Source organism: Palaemon carinicauda, chromosome 25 (assembly GCF_036898095.1).
Source record: "Palaemon carinicauda isolate YSFRI2023 chromosome 25, ASM3689809v2, whole genome shotgun sequence".
NCBI lineage: Eukaryota > Metazoa > Arthropoda > Malacostraca > Decapoda > Palaemonidae > Palaemon > Palaemon carinicauda.
In genome coordinates this window covers 83,514,200-83,530,619 of record NC_090749.1, presented here as the reverse complement: position 1 = coordinate 83,530,619, position 16,420 = coordinate 83,514,200, and the positions used below count along the sequence as shown (strand labels likewise).

General features: G+C 36.6%; 1 protein-coding gene across 8 annotated transcripts in view; it reads left to right on the top strand.

Moving 5' to 3' along the window:
• LOC137618676 (gastrula zinc finger protein XlCGF57.1-like) overlaps nucleotides 1-15,140 on the top strand; it is a 416,476-nt gene extending 401,336 nt beyond the window's left edge. For 7 of the 8 annotated variants that reach the window (XM_068348820.1, XM_068348815.1, XM_068348814.1 and 4 more), the window contains one exon: nucleotides 11,982-15,140. In XM_068348820.1, coding sequence (XP_068204921.1) covers nucleotides 12,523-13,524 — 1,002 coding nt within the window. In that variant the 5' untranslated portion in view covers nucleotides 11,982-12,522 and the 3' untranslated portion in view covers nucleotides 13,525-15,140. Of the gene's footprint in view, nucleotides 1-11,638; nucleotides 11,771-11,981 lie in introns of all 8 variants that reach the window. The other variant, XM_068348819.1, reaches the window with a different exon arrangement.
• Nucleotides 15,141-16,420: the final 1,280 nt, after the last annotated feature.

Below are 16,420 nucleotides of genomic sequence, written 5' to 3'. Positions count from 1 at the left end.
TCAAGGGTGTGGGACAGGAAGATTCAGGAGGACTCCTTTTCCTTCCTCATTCTAGCAGAAATCAAAAGTCATGTGATTTGGTGGCTGGATCCAGCTATTTTAGCGGAAGGAATCTCGTTGTTCAGGAAGAACCCAGACCTAGTGTTGTTCTCAGATGCTTCAGAGTCAGGATGGGGAGCAACACTGGAAAGCAAGGAGGTCTCAGGCTCTTAGGGAAAGGAACAAAACGGATGGCACAGCAACAGGAAAGAGTTGATGGCCATTCTGTTGGGACTGAAGGCCTTCAAAGACTCCGTGTCGGGGAGGATAGTGGAGGTCAATTCGGACAACATCACGGCTTTGGCTTACATCAGAAAGCAAGGAGGAACTCATTCTCTGTCTGTAATCGAAACAGCAAAAGAGCTCCTTCTGTTGTCGAAGGAGAACAACGTAGAACTTCTAACAAGATTCGTGCAGGGACAGAAGAATGTGAGGGCAGACATGCTCAGCAAGAAAGGGCAAGTTCTTCCCACGGAATGGACCCTCAACCATCAGGTCTGTCAGAGTCTGTGGAAGTTATGGGGAGGCCTTTAATAGACCTCTTCACCTCCAACCAAAACAAAAGGATCCCCAACTACTGCTCCCTAGTCCCGGACGAGGAGGCAATAGCAGTAGACGCCTTTTTGATGGACTGAACGGGGATGGACACCTATGCGTCCCCCCCCCCCCCCCCCCGTTCAAGATCATCAATCTGGTCGTCAGGAAATTCGCTTTCCTCAAATCAAGAAGAATAATCCTGGTAGCTCCATTCTGGCCAGCAAGAGAATGGTTCACATAGGTGTTGGACATGTTAGTGGACTTTCCAGGAAGCCTTCCTCCAAGTCCAAAGCTTCTCAAACAGCCCCCACTTTGAGAGGTATCATCAAAACCCCCTCGCTCTACGACTGACTGCCTTCAGACTATCGAGAAGCTTGTCAGAGCGAGAGGCTTTTCTGCGCAAGCTGCAAGAGCTATTGCCAGAGCGAGGAGGGTCTCTTCGCAAAGAGTCTACCAATCAAAGTGGGAAACCTTTAGAGCATGGTATAGCACAAAGTTTCCTCAACCACTACTTCTGCGAGCCAAATAGCTGATTTTTTTTGTCCCTCAGACAAGACTCTAAACTGGCCTTATCCACTATTAAAGGGTACAGGAATATGCTTTTAGCTGTCTATAGGCACAGAGGCATAGACTTAAATCAGGATAGAGAACTGCAAGATCTCTTGAAGTCTTTTGAAACAAATAAGCAAGCTCAGTTAAGACCCCCAGCTTGGAATTTGGATGTGGTTCTGAGGTTCCTATGCACCAAGAAGTTCGAACCCATCACACAAGCATCCCCTAGAGATGCTACTAAGAAAACCCTCTTCCTGATGGCTCTAGCCACAGCAAAAAGGGTCAGCAAGGTTCACGCTATTGAGAAGCAGGTGGGCTTTAACCAGGATGGAGCAGTATGTGCGTTGAGGGTCGACTTCCTCGCTAAGAACGAGAATCCATCAAAACCCTGGCCGAGGACGTTTGAGGTTCCTAACCTCACTAATGTGGTGGGCCCAGTTAGAGCCATCAGGGCATATTTATCTCGTACTAAGAATGTTAGAGGTGCATCCAATTCTTTATGGTGCTCAGTGAAAGATCCTCTACAGCCCCTCTCAAAGAATGCATTATCATTCTTCTTGAGGGAAACAATAAGAGAAGCTCACCTCTTGTGTGAAGAGGAGAACTTTGGTCTTTTAAAAGTAAGGGTTCACAAGGTGAGAGCCATTTCTTCTTCACTGGCATATCGTAAGAATATGTCAGTTAGACAGATTATGGACGCAACGTTCTGGAGAAGCAACTCTGTTTGCCTCTCATTACCTCAGAGAGGTAACAGTAGATTATGAAAGGTGTTACACCTTGGGCCCATACGTAGCTACTGCTTCTCTATTGGACAAAGGAGTTACTACCTCCCCTTAACCTTAACTTTTGTATGCCTGTGTTTGGGTTTTGGTTTTTATGGTTGTCTGAGGACTCTGACTTGTGGTACAGTGCCCTCAGTCTAGCTAGATAGCAATATCTATTCTGCAAGGTTAGGTGGTTAGTTTGAGTAAGGTTGCAGTTTTTTTTTTTTCTTTTTTTTTTAAGGGGCATAGGTAGTGCTGAAATCTAGTCAAGTTGTTGGTCTCAGTCCGTTTGACATACTCGATTGAGTTGTTTCAGCATGACAGGTCCACACCTGGCTGACACTCCTAAGGGAAAGCGACTCAAGAGGCAGGAACCTTCGAAGTCAGCTACCTTAGCAGTTAAGGAATCAAGGTGTATTTTTCCTACAACTCATTGTTGTTTTCCCAACGATGTTAGCTGTCTGCCACCCTCCTCTAAATATGTGAATCAGCTATATATATATATATATATATATATATATATATATATATATATATATATATATATATATATATATATATATATATATATATATATATATAACTGCCAGGTAAGTTCTATTCATAAAAATTGAGTTTTTATGATAAAACGAAGTTTTATGAATAATTACCTGGCAGTTATATATATATATATATATATATATATATATATATATATATATATATATATATATATATATATATATATATATATATATTTTAAGTCCCACCCTCCTCCCCTCAGGAGACAGGTCGGGCAAAGATGATCTGAGGAACAGAAAACAGGAATGATTCCAAGTACCACCCTGTAAAGGTTGTTACCCACCTAACCACACAACCACCACAGGGCGGTTGCCGCGAGTGTTGAAAAATACTGCCGGACATCAGAGGGTAAGATTGCTGTCGATGCAAGAACTAACCTATACACAGATGTGTAAATGCGTTTGTTTCTTCGTTATGATCAGAGATAAACGTAAACAAAACATTGGTTGTCGTTTTTATTGTGCTTTTTGGCGTGTTTAGGAAACGGATGATATAAAATCGCCTTTATTTTGATAATTCTGGATTTTCAATGATACAACAAAAGCTAGTCTATAGAGTGATGGTTTGGCTATTCACCAGTTGTCTTATACAATAGATATGACAAACATTAAAATTTATCTGTATTTTGGGTCGTGTTATAACGGGAAATGTATGGTGTTTACACCCATCCTGGTTTTGATTTTAACCTTTTTTTAAGTTATTATAACTTCAAAGCATATTAAATGTTTGATTTATTTACAAGAACAATTTGACATTATAAAAAAGATGCAGTATAGTACAGAGAAAGTAATGGAAATGGGTAGTAAACACGTTTGAATAGGCAAGTTGCTGGTTGCCATGCCCCATATGGAATTATTTCCATTAGGTGTGTTTCAAAATATGCGATTTTCCATTTGTACGTGGTCATTCATCGACCAAATTCTCGCATAATTCGGGACCCTACTGTATACTCTCATTGTGCCGATAGTGGAGAACGCAAATTTCCTTTCCAACGTATGATACTTCCTTAAAATTATCAAGCAGGTAAACTTACATAAAACAAAGAAAATCCCACCCTTAACTATGGACCCTTCAAATACTGACTCCCCATCCCCTGGATTTGCTGACACCCCCCCCCCCCCCAGCACTTGATGACCTCTGATAATGTGAATAGGGAAAGTTCTGTTGATGACCTCGGAAAGGGAAAGGATCATTCTACTGTTATTTCAAAATCGAGTAATCTGGGTAAAACGAGGAAACTTCGAATCCTTCATGTTACCCAAATTTCAATAGAGACAGATTTGAATGCTATGGACGCATAAAAGAAACAAGGATGAAACTTGAAACTTAAACATGGGATTCATGGATATTTTACAGGAGTTAGGACGAAGCATTTAGTGCAATGAGTAACTTGAATGTCGCGGCTGCTCTCTGCGATAAGGTACCAAAGGACTTGGATGTGTATACGCCTGCCGATTGGTTGGAAAAAGACGCAGATTTATTTATGCCCTCCCAGAGAAAGCCAAAACCACCGATGTGGCTTATAGCTGAATTAAAGGGGGTTACAGGGAATTATATTAAAACATGCAAATTGATTCAGAAAAAAAGTAGGAACTATTGCACCAGGTGATATATCTCGTTTTGGAAAAAATAGTTTCTTTATCCATGCCAAATCAAGTACACAGTCTGTAATATTGTCCAACACGAAAAAAACTAATGATGACCTTAAGTTAGATGTCAAACCCCACCTAAATATTAGCTACGGAAGGGGGTTAATTTTTATCAGAGATCTATATGAAATTACAGTGGAGGAGATACTGGCTATATGTCCTCTAAATGTATGGAAAGTTCACAGAGTCCAAGGTACATCAATGACAATCCTTACGTTCCAGGATGCTGATGTACCATTCCATATTACTATTGAAAACAAAACAAAATTAAAGTAAGACCATTCAAGCAGAAGCCACTGCAGTGTTTTAATTGTTTTAAATTTGGACATCCGTCTAAGGTTTGCAAAAATGAGAAAATATCTGGTATTTTCTCCAAATCTTACCATGGAGAATCTGCACATGGAGAGAGGAGTTTAAATTGCAACTCAAATCATAAATCCACTGACAAGAGCTGCGAGTGATATAAGTTGGAAGAAGCTGCCCTTAACAAAACTAGTTTAGAACATATAAATGTGGGACATGCCAAAAGACTTAAATAAATCAAATAGCTATGCCAAGGCATTAAAATCAAACCACCTAGTACTGCAGATAGCTCTAGAAAAAGAAATATACCATCTGATAAAATGTCAAATGACAAGGTAAGCATATTACCTCCTGCGGCTTTAACACGGCATATTACCACTAAGGCTTTTCCCATATCTGTACAACCCTCGTCCCCCATTACAAAAACTAGTACAAACGTCTCACAGGCCAAGTCCTTGCCTGATTTGATGGAGGTTCCACTTAAAACCAACTTACCTTATGTACCTGTTGTGGGAAAGGTGCAAAAACCTAGAAATCCACCATCTATTAATCGTAAAAGATAGAGACCTCCATCTCTCTCATCCCCCTCCATTAGAAACATTAAAGTTATGACATCAAATAATTTTGATGTTTTGTCTGTTGATGTTTCTAATGAACCAGAAGATAAATTTAATAAATCAGGAATTAAAACTTGAGGTACACCATCTACCTCAACAAATAGATCAGAAGGACACAAAGAAAAACACAAATGTAAAACTCAACATATCGAGACCATCTCTGAAGAAATGTGCAGGTAATAATGTTAGATTAAAAACTGCTAATAGGAAGACCTCATCCAAGATGTCATCCAGAAGTAATCCATAGTTTTCTCCATTTTGCAGTAGAATTGTCAGGGTTTAAGGGCCAAATATGAAGAACTTGATCCTAATTCATGAACATTCCCCCATAATTGTATGTCTACAGGAAAGTAAGCTTGATGCTAACACTCCTAGTCCTCAAGAGTATGTTAGCTATAGAACACCATATAATCATCAAATAGGGAGCCATGGCGGAAGTCTCCTGTACGTTCGTCGAGACATTCCCCAAATACCTTTTGTCTATTCGTACATCCTTGCAAGCAATGGTTTATATGATAATTTATTAGAGGTCATTCAACCTTTTCTCTTACTGGAAGATATGAACGGTAGACATCCTTTATGGGGTGATGTTTTTGCAAACACAAGGGGCAATATTATCTAATCAATTGTGGAAATTGAGTATGTGGGACTCCTTAATACAGGAGAGCCCACACACTTCCATGTTCAGACAGGTACCTTGCCATGCATTGACCTTTCAATTGAAAGCTCTAACTGCTTTCCTGGTTTCAATTGGAGGACATTAGATGATTGGCACCAATCCTTATAAACACCAACAAGGGTCCGCCTTTACGAAGATCGCCACGATGGAATCTTGACAAGGCAGACTGGGTTAAATATCCTGAGCTAAGTGAAATTGAGGGTAGTGCACAGCAGTTTGAGAGTATTGATGATACCATAGACCTGCTGAAAGGAATTCTCCATACAGCAGGAATCAATTCGATTCCTAAAACCAGAGGACAGTTCAAAAGACGACAAGTCCCGTGGTGGTCTTCAGAATTAACAGCATTGCACAGACCCACCAGGAGATCTCTGATAACATCGCGTAGACGCCGTACGGATGAAAATTTGATAACATACAAAAAGTGTAGAGCACAGTTCCGTCGTGCCATGAAAGAAGCTAGACGCCAATCTTGGGTGGCTTTTGTTTCCTCCATTAATTGTAGAACACCAACATCTTTTGTATGGAGGAAAATAAAAAAGATAGCCGGCAAATTTACCCCAAACCCACCACCAGTGTTGAAAGTGAATGGTCAGTATGTGACTGAAGCAAATGAAATTAGCAATGCCGTGGCTGACCATTTTTCAAATGTATCACGCAAGAGTGTAGCAGCTCCTGGTCATCAGTGCAGGATCATTGAAGAAAAGAAAATTTTAAATTTTGAAACAGGAAAGGGAGAGACGTATAATTCTCCTTTTACTGAAAGAGAACTTGATTCCGCACTCGATACAGCCCCTAGACCCGATGGAATTCCATATGCAATGGTTAAACGTTTACATTTTAATAGAATATGACATGATCATAGTTACCCATTGGTTTGGGAACTAGCCATTATTTTAGCCTTTTTAAAACCCGGTAAGGACAAGTTTTTAGCAGCAAACTATCGGCCTATTGCATTGACATCTTGTTTATGTAAAATCGTGGAGATGGTCAATGCAAGGTTGATGTGGTAGCTTGAGAAGAAAGAAGGGTATTTTATCATTGATTCAATGTGGATTCAGAAAAGTGCACTCAACAACTGATGTGTTGATAAGACTAGAGTCCTCTATTTGTGAAGCCTTTGCTTCCAAACAGCACCATGTGACAGTTTTTTTTTTTTTACCTTGATAAGGCATATGATACCACATGGAGATATGGTATACTTAAAACAATTCATGAATTGGGATTAAAAGGAGAACTACTGCTATTTATTCAGTCATTTCTTTCACATGAAGTTTTTCAAGTGAGAGTGGGGCAAGCTCTATCAGAGGGTAAATGTCAGGAAGAAGGAGCTCCTTAGGGGAGTGTGCAGAGTGTAACCCTGCTTGCACTAGCAATTAATGGGATATCCTCAGTCATTCTCCGTGATGTGTTTTTAACATTATTTGTGGATGATCTCTCAATATCATTATGCTGGAGCTAGAATGATCTCTCAATATCATTATGCTGGAGCTAGAATGGCAATGATTGAGAGAAAAATATAACTATTGACAAAATTATCTAGTGGGCCGATATGAAAGGATTTAAGTTCTCGACAAGTAAAACTACTATTGTCCATTTCATCGTATCCATGGAGTACATCCAGAACCGGATATACTGTATACATTAAAGGTCAATGGATACCATGTTTAAGTGAAGCTAAAATTTTAGGTTTGATATTTGATTGTAGGCTTACATGGGTTTCTCACTTAAAAGCGTTAAAAGCTAAATGTCTCGAGAGACTGAATATTTTGAAAGGTCATACATCATGGGGGTCAGACTGCAATACTATCTTCAAATTATACAAGGCCTTGATTTTTTACAAAATTAGTTATGGATGCAAAATATACTCCTCAGCCACCCCAAGCCAGTTAAAGATATTAGGTTCAATACATCATGCTGGTATTAGATTGTCCACAGGAGCGTTTAGAACCTCACCTATCCCAAGTCTCCTTGTTGATGCTGGAGAATTACCTCTAGACCTTTCCCGAATGTCTGCTATTATTTAGTATTGGTTTAGATTGCAGACTCCCTAATTCTTAAGCCTTTCAAACTGCAAGCCTAGTAAAGCACTCAACATACTTTGAGTTGCACCCAAAATCTCCTCAACCTTATGGCCTTCAGGTGAAAAAATTATTAAATAGTCATGATATAATTAGAATTAAGGAGCTTCCATTTAAGGTATCATCAACGCATCCAAATATTTTATTGGAGTTAAGAAAAATATGGCTGACTTAGAATCCAGGTCTCTTTTTATGGAACATGTACAACATAGGGGTTCGACTTTTATATATACTGATGGCTCCAATTCTGATGCTGGCATTGGATTTGGAGTATATAGTAATGGTTTTAATCGTAGAAGTGCAAATAGCTTCAATATTTACTGCCGAACAGTATGGCATACTAACTGCTGTGGAGAAAATAGCGTTGGAAAAGGAGGGTAATTTTACCATTTTTAGTGATGCAAGGAGTGTCCTCCAAGCTGTAGAAGTTTTTGATTCTAGTAACCCTCTAGTTTTAAAGATTTTAGAATGGCTTTTTATTATTGAACTGAGAGATATAATAGTTCGATTTTGTTTGGTTCCAGCAATATAGGGGTGTGCGGGAATGAGAAGGCAGATTCATTGGCAGAAAAGGATGCATCCAAGTTGCTGCCAAGAAGGTATCCTATTCCATGTAATGATTTCCTACCTAACATCAAGAAATTACTTTGCAATAAATAGCAACAGAACTGGGATAGTGTAGATGGTAATGAAATGAGAGAAGTAACAATTGTCATATCCCCTTGGAGGTATAAAATGATGCCCTGAAAATGGGAGACGTCTTTTTGTCGTCTCCGTATTGGTCACACTCGGTTGAAGGGCCAACACCAATCGTATTTTGAAGACTGTTTAGTACCTCTAACAGAGGCATTTGTTGACCTTATGTCCCAATTATAATAACTTAAGGAATAGATATTTGTTTGAGGCTCGAGGTGAGGGTGGCAGGGTCATCCTTGCCAAGATTCTTTGACATGATGTGTCCTACTATGCAAGTGGCATTTTTAGATTTATTTCAGAACCAGGTCTTCTGAAAACTATTCAACTTTTATAATGACATTCAACTTTTATATTTTAATTGAATATTCTTTTTTATATATATAAACTAAATGATATCAGCATCAATGACCTTAATGTCAGGATGCCTGAAAACTTTAAATAAATCAATCAAATCAATCATTCCCCGGGATGTTCTCTCAACATTATTTGTGGATGATCTCTCCATACCATTTGCTGGAGCTAGGATGGCAATAGTTTAGAGAAAAATGCAACTCTCAATTGACCAAATTATCCAGTGGGCTGATATGAATGGATTTAGGTTCTTGACAAGTAAAACTATTATTGTCCATTTCTGTTGTATCCGGAGAGTACATTCAGACCCAGATATATACATTAAAGGTCAATGGATCCCATGTGTAAGTGAAGCTAGATTTCTAGGTTATATATTTGATTGTAGGCTTACATGGGTTTCTCACTTAAAAGCGTTAAAAATGGAATGTCTTGAGAGACTGAATGTTTTAAAAGTATTGTCCCATACATCATGGGGGGGAGGGCAGACTGCAATACTATTTTAAAATCATACAAGGCCTTGATTTTTTCCAATATTAGTTATGGATGTGAAATATACTCTTCAGCCACCCCAAGCCAGTTAAAAGTATTAGATTCAATACATCATGCTGGTATTAGATTGTCCACAGGAGTGTTTAGAACCTCGCCTATCCTAAGTCTCCTTGTTGATGCTGAAGAATTGCCTTTTATCGAATGTCTTTTATTATTCGGTATTGGTTTAGATTGCAAAGACTCCCTAATTCTCTAGCCTTTCAGACTGCAAGCCTTGTAAGGCACTCAACATACTTTGAGTTGCATCCAAAATCTCCTCAACCTTATGGCTTTTGGGTGAAAGAATTATTAGGCAGTCTTTATTTGATTAGAATTAAGGTGCTTCCATTTAAGGTATCATCAATGCCTCCATGAAAATTACCAGAGGTATCTTTTTGTAAATACTTTATTGGAGTTGAGAAGATTATGACTGACCTAGAAGCCAGGTCTCTTTTTATGGAACATGTTGCAGAACATAGGGGATCAACTTTAATATATACTGATGGCTCCAAATCTGATGCTGGCGTTGGATTTGGAGTGCATAGTAATTGTTTTAATTGTAGAGGTGCACTTCCTCTAATAGCTTCCATATTTACTGCCGAACTGTATGGCATATTAACCGATATCGAGAAAATAGCGTTGGAGAAGGAGGGTAATTTTACAATTCTTAGTGATGCAAGGAGTGTTCTTCAAGTTTTAGAAGTTTCTAATTCTAGTAACCCTCCAGTTTTAAATATTTTAGAATTGCTTTTTTTTATTGTACGGAGAGGTATAATGGTTCGATTTTGTTGGGTTCTAACATATGTAGGTGTGTCTGGGAATGAGAAGGTCGATTTACTGGGGGAAAATGCAGCATCCGAGTTGCTACCAAGAAGATATCCCGTTCCCTGTAATGATATCCTTCCTAACATCAAGAAATTGTTTTGTAATAAATGGCAACAGCACTGGGGTACTCTAGATTGCAATAAAATGAGAGAAGTAACAAATGTCATTTCTCCTTGGAGGTATAACATGAGGCCCCGAAAGTGGGAGACGTGTCTATGTCGTCTCCGTATTGGTCACACTCGGTTGACACACGAGTTTCTGATGAAGGGCCAACACCAACCCTATTGCGATGACTGTTTGGTACCTTTAACAGTGAGGCATTTGTTGACTGAATGGCCCAATTATAATAACACGAAATACATATCTGTTTGAGGCTCGAGGTGAGGATGGTAGGTTCATCCTAGCCAAGACTTTTGGACGTGATGTCATACTGTGCGAGTTGCATTTTTAGATTGATTTCAGAAGCAAGTCTTCTGAAAACTATTCAACTTCTATAATGACATTCAACTTTTATAGTTTTAAGTGAATGTACTTTTATTTTTATATAAAATAAATGATATTGGCGTCAATGACCCTAGATGTCAGGATGCCAGACAACCTTAAATCATTGAATTAATTATTTTCTCATATTTTGTGATAAGGCAATATTTTGATAATGTTTTTGTTCATGAGTTTCAAAATTATACAGACAGTTGTTGAATATGACCTCGGTAAAAAAATCTCACTGTTAGTTGAGTGCAGTGTTACCAAGTTAGAATAAAAGTAACTAGACCTAGTGTCCCATGCATTAGCAAAAGTCCTCCACCTAGACGAATTTCTAGAAACCTCCCTGATCAATAATTAATTTTGTTTTAAAATGTGTAGACTTTATGAGGAATTTGGGAAATATTACTGGAATTTTATTTCTATACCTAAATTTGAGTTCTTAAACAACTTTTGAAACACCAAACACTGAACGTTTAGTTGTGGTGGCAACTTCGACAGGCTTAGAGTGTTCTTATATGAAAATGTAATAAGATTGGATTAGCTGCATGCAACTGATTAATCTCAACTTGAACATTTCATAATACAACCAAAATATGGAAATCTACTGTGCCAAAGAAAAATCACTCTCAATAGGAATTGTATCTAGGATAGTTTGTAAAATTCTCCATTTCTTTTGTTTATTCCAAAAATGGCTTTGCTAATTCAAGTGTGTGTCTTACCACTTGTAGCGTCTTATGACACAGGAAATACGGTATTTAATGGTACCAGAAATTAGATATTCAGTTTTTTGAAGGACGCACATAGTATTTTTCTTAATTTCTTATCTATACTTTGCAAAAAAAAAATTTATCATCTTTTTATGCTGCTAGTATACAATTGTTTTGCCTACATTGAATATTACAGTTTTATTATGATCTTGTTGTAATTACAAGCAATATAATCTTATCTATTTGATGATTTTTTTTTACAGATGGAGTGATTATCTGTTTTGTCCCCTGAGTAATTGTTGATTACCAAGTTCGATGATATGATAAAGAAACGGGCTCTTTTATGAACTTTATCTTGGCATAGTTTTTTTTTCCAAAACTGATGAGTGATATACGTAAGATTTAATGTGTGCTACTGATTTGCTGCTTCAAGCTGATACAAACTTTTTTTTTTTTTAATATTAGTTGTCCTCCTGAGGATATCGTTCAGTGTAAAGAGTGATTTAAGTAGAACAATTCTTTCAAATTTTTTATATGCTGAATAAGATTTTGCTTTTTATTATACTTTGTGACCAGTTAATATACTTTATTTTCTCTTATTTTCAGAGCACAGTATTCAAATTGGATGTTAAGCTCTTTGGATCCCCTCAGTAAAAGAAGTTTTGGTAAATAACTATTGTTCTTATTGATAAATACACCTGTGGTTTTTGCAGATTATAATAAATAAAGTGAACTTGTAAAAATATTTAATTGTTTTCCGGAAGACTTTAAATTAACACTAGTTGGTTTAAAAATGTGGTGGGAGCCTGTGCTATGCACAAATAAAATCAGAGGAATAATAGTTGAGTCGCTAAAACTTTCTAGAGATTAATTGTTGATTTATGATCTTTTTTTCTGGTGATTGAATCAATTATGTAATGTAGATGACTTATTATTATGTGAATATAAGTGTTGGAATTACAAAATTGCAACAAATATTTATGAAAACTTTATATATACCAACATCTGAAATCTTCACTCTGATAAATAAAGGTCAATTATCATTAGCTTTCATCAAATAACTGTTTAAATACTCAGAAATCAAGTTTAGACCCAAGTTTCAGAAATCAAAACTGCTATCTTACAAGGAACCAAAAAAAAAAAAAAAATGTCGAGGAATAAGAAGCAATTCACTTGTGAGGAATGTCAGTATACATTTACCAAGTTCAGTTCTTTAAAAGTTCATATGAGAATTCACACAGGTGAGAAGCCGTTTTCTTGCTCTGAATGTCCCAGTCATTTTTCGCAAAAAAGTGCTCTTATAAGTCATAAGAGAACTCACACAGGTGAGAAGCCATATCCTTGCCCTAAATGTCCATGCCATTTCTCCCAATCAAGTGCTCGTAAACTTCATATGAGAACCCACACAGGTGAGAAACCTTTTTCTTGCCATGAATGTCCCAGTCATTTTGCGAGCTCATCTCAGCTTAAAAGTCATATGAGAACTCACACAGGTGAAAAGCCGTTTTCTTGCCCTGAATGTCCTCGCCATTTTTCCCAATTAAGTGGTCTTGCACGTCATATGAGAACCCACACAGGTGAGAAGCCATTTCGTTGCCTTGAATGCACTCGTAATTTTTCCCGACTATGTACTTTTAAGCGTCACATGAGAACTCACACAGGCGAAAAGCCATTTTTTTGCACTAAATGTCCAAGGCGGTTTTCCGGATCACAAAGTCTCAAACATCACATGGTATCTCACACAGATGAGAAACCATTTCCTTGCCCTGAATGTCCACGTTATTTTCCCTCATCTTACGACCTAAAGTCTCACATGAGAACTCACACAGGTGAGAAGCCATTTTCTTGCCCTGAATGTCCTAGACGTTTTTCCCGTTCAAGTAATCTTAAACGTCACATGAAAATTCACACTAAGAGGGAGAAGACATTTCTTTGTCCTAAATGTCCAGATCGTTTTTCCTTGCTGGAATCCCTCAAGAAACACTTGCTGTCACATGGTAGTGAAAAGCTGCAAATTTGTTCAGGATGTGAAAGTAGTTTATCCAAGGTAATCTACTACAAACCCCCAATGAATAAAAGGAATGCTATTCGTTTCCCAAGGTTAACTAATCTCAAAGTGCTGGGAAGAATACAAAATAAAGATAGGTGAAATCCTAAAACTTAAGTTAACGGACTCCATTGGTCTAGCCAGCTTTTAAAATTCTGTTGGTAAAATCCCAGCCTCATATTGTGATTTCTGTCATTAGGTTTTAGAAGATGAATACTTAACTGACCAATTGTTCTATTCTTTCATTGATCTGATTTTACTATAAGTAATCCATCAAAACTCTGGTCTGAGTCAATGCTCCATTCTTTCGTTGTTAAGGTGGTAATCCAACCATGATCTAGGTAGAGACAGTTTCTGTTCATTTAGTGATCAGGTTTCATCAAAGATAAGCCATCAAAATGCTAACCAGACGTAATGCACTGTTTAAATATTGACTAGATGTAATGGACTATGATTTTAGGTATCATGTTTTATTTAGGTTCTGGCCACAATGAATTATCTATTTTTTATTATTATATTTATCAAGGGTAACCCATCCAAATTTTGACTAGACTAATGAAGGAATTTTACTAGTAGATTATTACTTCATAATTTTAAACTTTCATTGAATTGATATCCTGGTTACTTTAAGGGGGCCGGCGGGCTATTTTCAATGACGGGACGTTGACATTGATGACACTTGATAATGTGACTTAGGATATCTCCAAACTGCACAGGATTTTTGCCTCTGACCTTTGGTTTTGCGACGCCAGGGCTATTTATTTTGAAAATTAGTGTTTTTAAAATTTTATCTCATCCCTTCATAATTATTACTAAGATCTGGGATTACTACCCTCTATACCTGATATAGACCTGCAATAATTCGGAGAATTTTTCTAAAAAGTAATTATTTTTGCCAGATCTGAATTTTTTCATTATGGTAAAAAACTAACCCCTAAAAATAAGGACAAAAATAAAGAAAGAGAATATGAAACAAAAATTGGAACAAAGGGGATTCATTCCATTGATTTCTAATGTATTTCTAAGTTATATATCACATTTCAATGCTATATCTTTAAAACTAAGGGAGACTACTGAATTTGAAGGCCAATAATTATAGTTATGAGATAAGGGCGTTCAAAGTTTTTGTTTGTATTTTTACAAATACAATATTAATAAATCATGATTATTATGAATTTCTCAAAATTTAATCATAAATGAAGATTCTTTAGCTCAATACCTTGCGTCTTTTAGCTCCTGGGAGGCAAGGCGGCTGCTCCTCTAACCACAACACACTTCCTCTCTCTCTCTCTGCACTACCGAAATTACCCTTTTCTGAATTCTTGATAGAGTAGATTTTCTTCTTTTTTTGTTAGCAAGATATTGAAATTTTTCTTTTCCTCTTTGATAGAATAAAATTCTTGCCGAAAACAAGAAAAACAAATGTAAAAATTAATGATTGTCAGAGGGCGTTCAAAGTTTTTCTTTGTAATTTTACAAAGAATATTAATAAATCATAATTACTATGTTTTGCTGTTCCTTTTTTTTGGCTATTGATAAACGTAAACAAAGTTATTTAACATGATTTACTCATAAACAAAGATCCTTTTGCTCAATATCTAGCTTTTTTTGCTCATTTCGGGCAAGGCCGTCGCTTCTCCATCCATACAACTCTCTCTCTCTCTCTCTCTCTCTCTCTCTCTCTCTCTCTCTCTCTCTCTCTCTCTCTCTCTCTCTCTCTGCACTACTGATATTACCCTCTTCTGAACTTAATAGAGCAAATTTTCTTCTATCTTATGTTAGCAAGATATTGAAATTGTCTTTTCGTCTTTGAATTGATAAAATTGTTGCCAAAAACGAGAAAAACAAACGTAAAAATGAGTGAATGTCAGAGGTCAAACTCTAGCATGTACTCTCTCTGAGCTTTGTGGTAGGGCTGAAGGGGGAAGATTGTAATTTACCTCGTCTGTGACTAGTGGAAGTTATGCAGATGCCATTGTTTACAATTTCTTATACATTAAAATGTAAAATTTACGATAACAAGAAATTTTGCATTTTCTTGTAGGGAACAATGTTTATGGTTTATTGAGTTACTTTTACTGATTACCCTGTAACTATGAAAATAAGAGGAATTTTGACAATATTTTGTATACCCATTCTCCAATGCCATACGAAGCTCAGTGAATTTTTTCAGGAATTTGTGTTTTTCTTCCTATAACCCTATTTAATAGCATTCCAGTCGGCCCTCTTAAAGGTAGACCATTATTTTGTAATTTTAACTTGCTTTGATTTTTTTATCATAGTTATTTTAAGGCAGATAATTATTTTGTATTTTTAAGGTTGCTCTGAGTAAAAATCCTGATGAATGTAAAGGTACACCATTATTTTGTAATTTTAGGCTTTTTTTTATTAAATATTTTGGCTATTTAAAAGGTAAGCTATTATTTTATATTAACAAGATTGCTCTGAATAAATATTGTTGTTGATTTGAAGGTGGACCTTTATTTCGTCATTTTAGTTTTGCTTTGAATGAAAACCCCAGTTAGTTTAAAAGCAGCCCATTACTTTGTAGTTTTTAGTTTGCTTTGTATAAATATCCTTATTATTTTAAAGGCATACAATTATTTTGTAATTTTTAAGCTTTCTCTGAATAAATATCCTTATTCTTTTAAAGGTAGACTTTTATTTTGTATTGTAAGCTTTCTCTGAATAATACCTTGGTTATTGGTAAGTTAGATAACTATTTATATAACAAATTTTCCATTAAATTAATATCCTAGTTATTGTAATGGTAGACCAATATTTTGTTATCAAAGTACAATGAAATTTAATGTAATTTCCTTCTTCTTTATCCAATTCTATAATGTTCTACGATTATAACCATCATCTGCATATTCAAGTAATGACTGTTCCTACAATTCTACAGACTTTCATCTTTTATGTGAAAATATTCCCTGCCCCAGGTAGAAACGGTAATTAAACTTCTCTACTGGGGTAGTTTATGAATAATTGGAAAGTT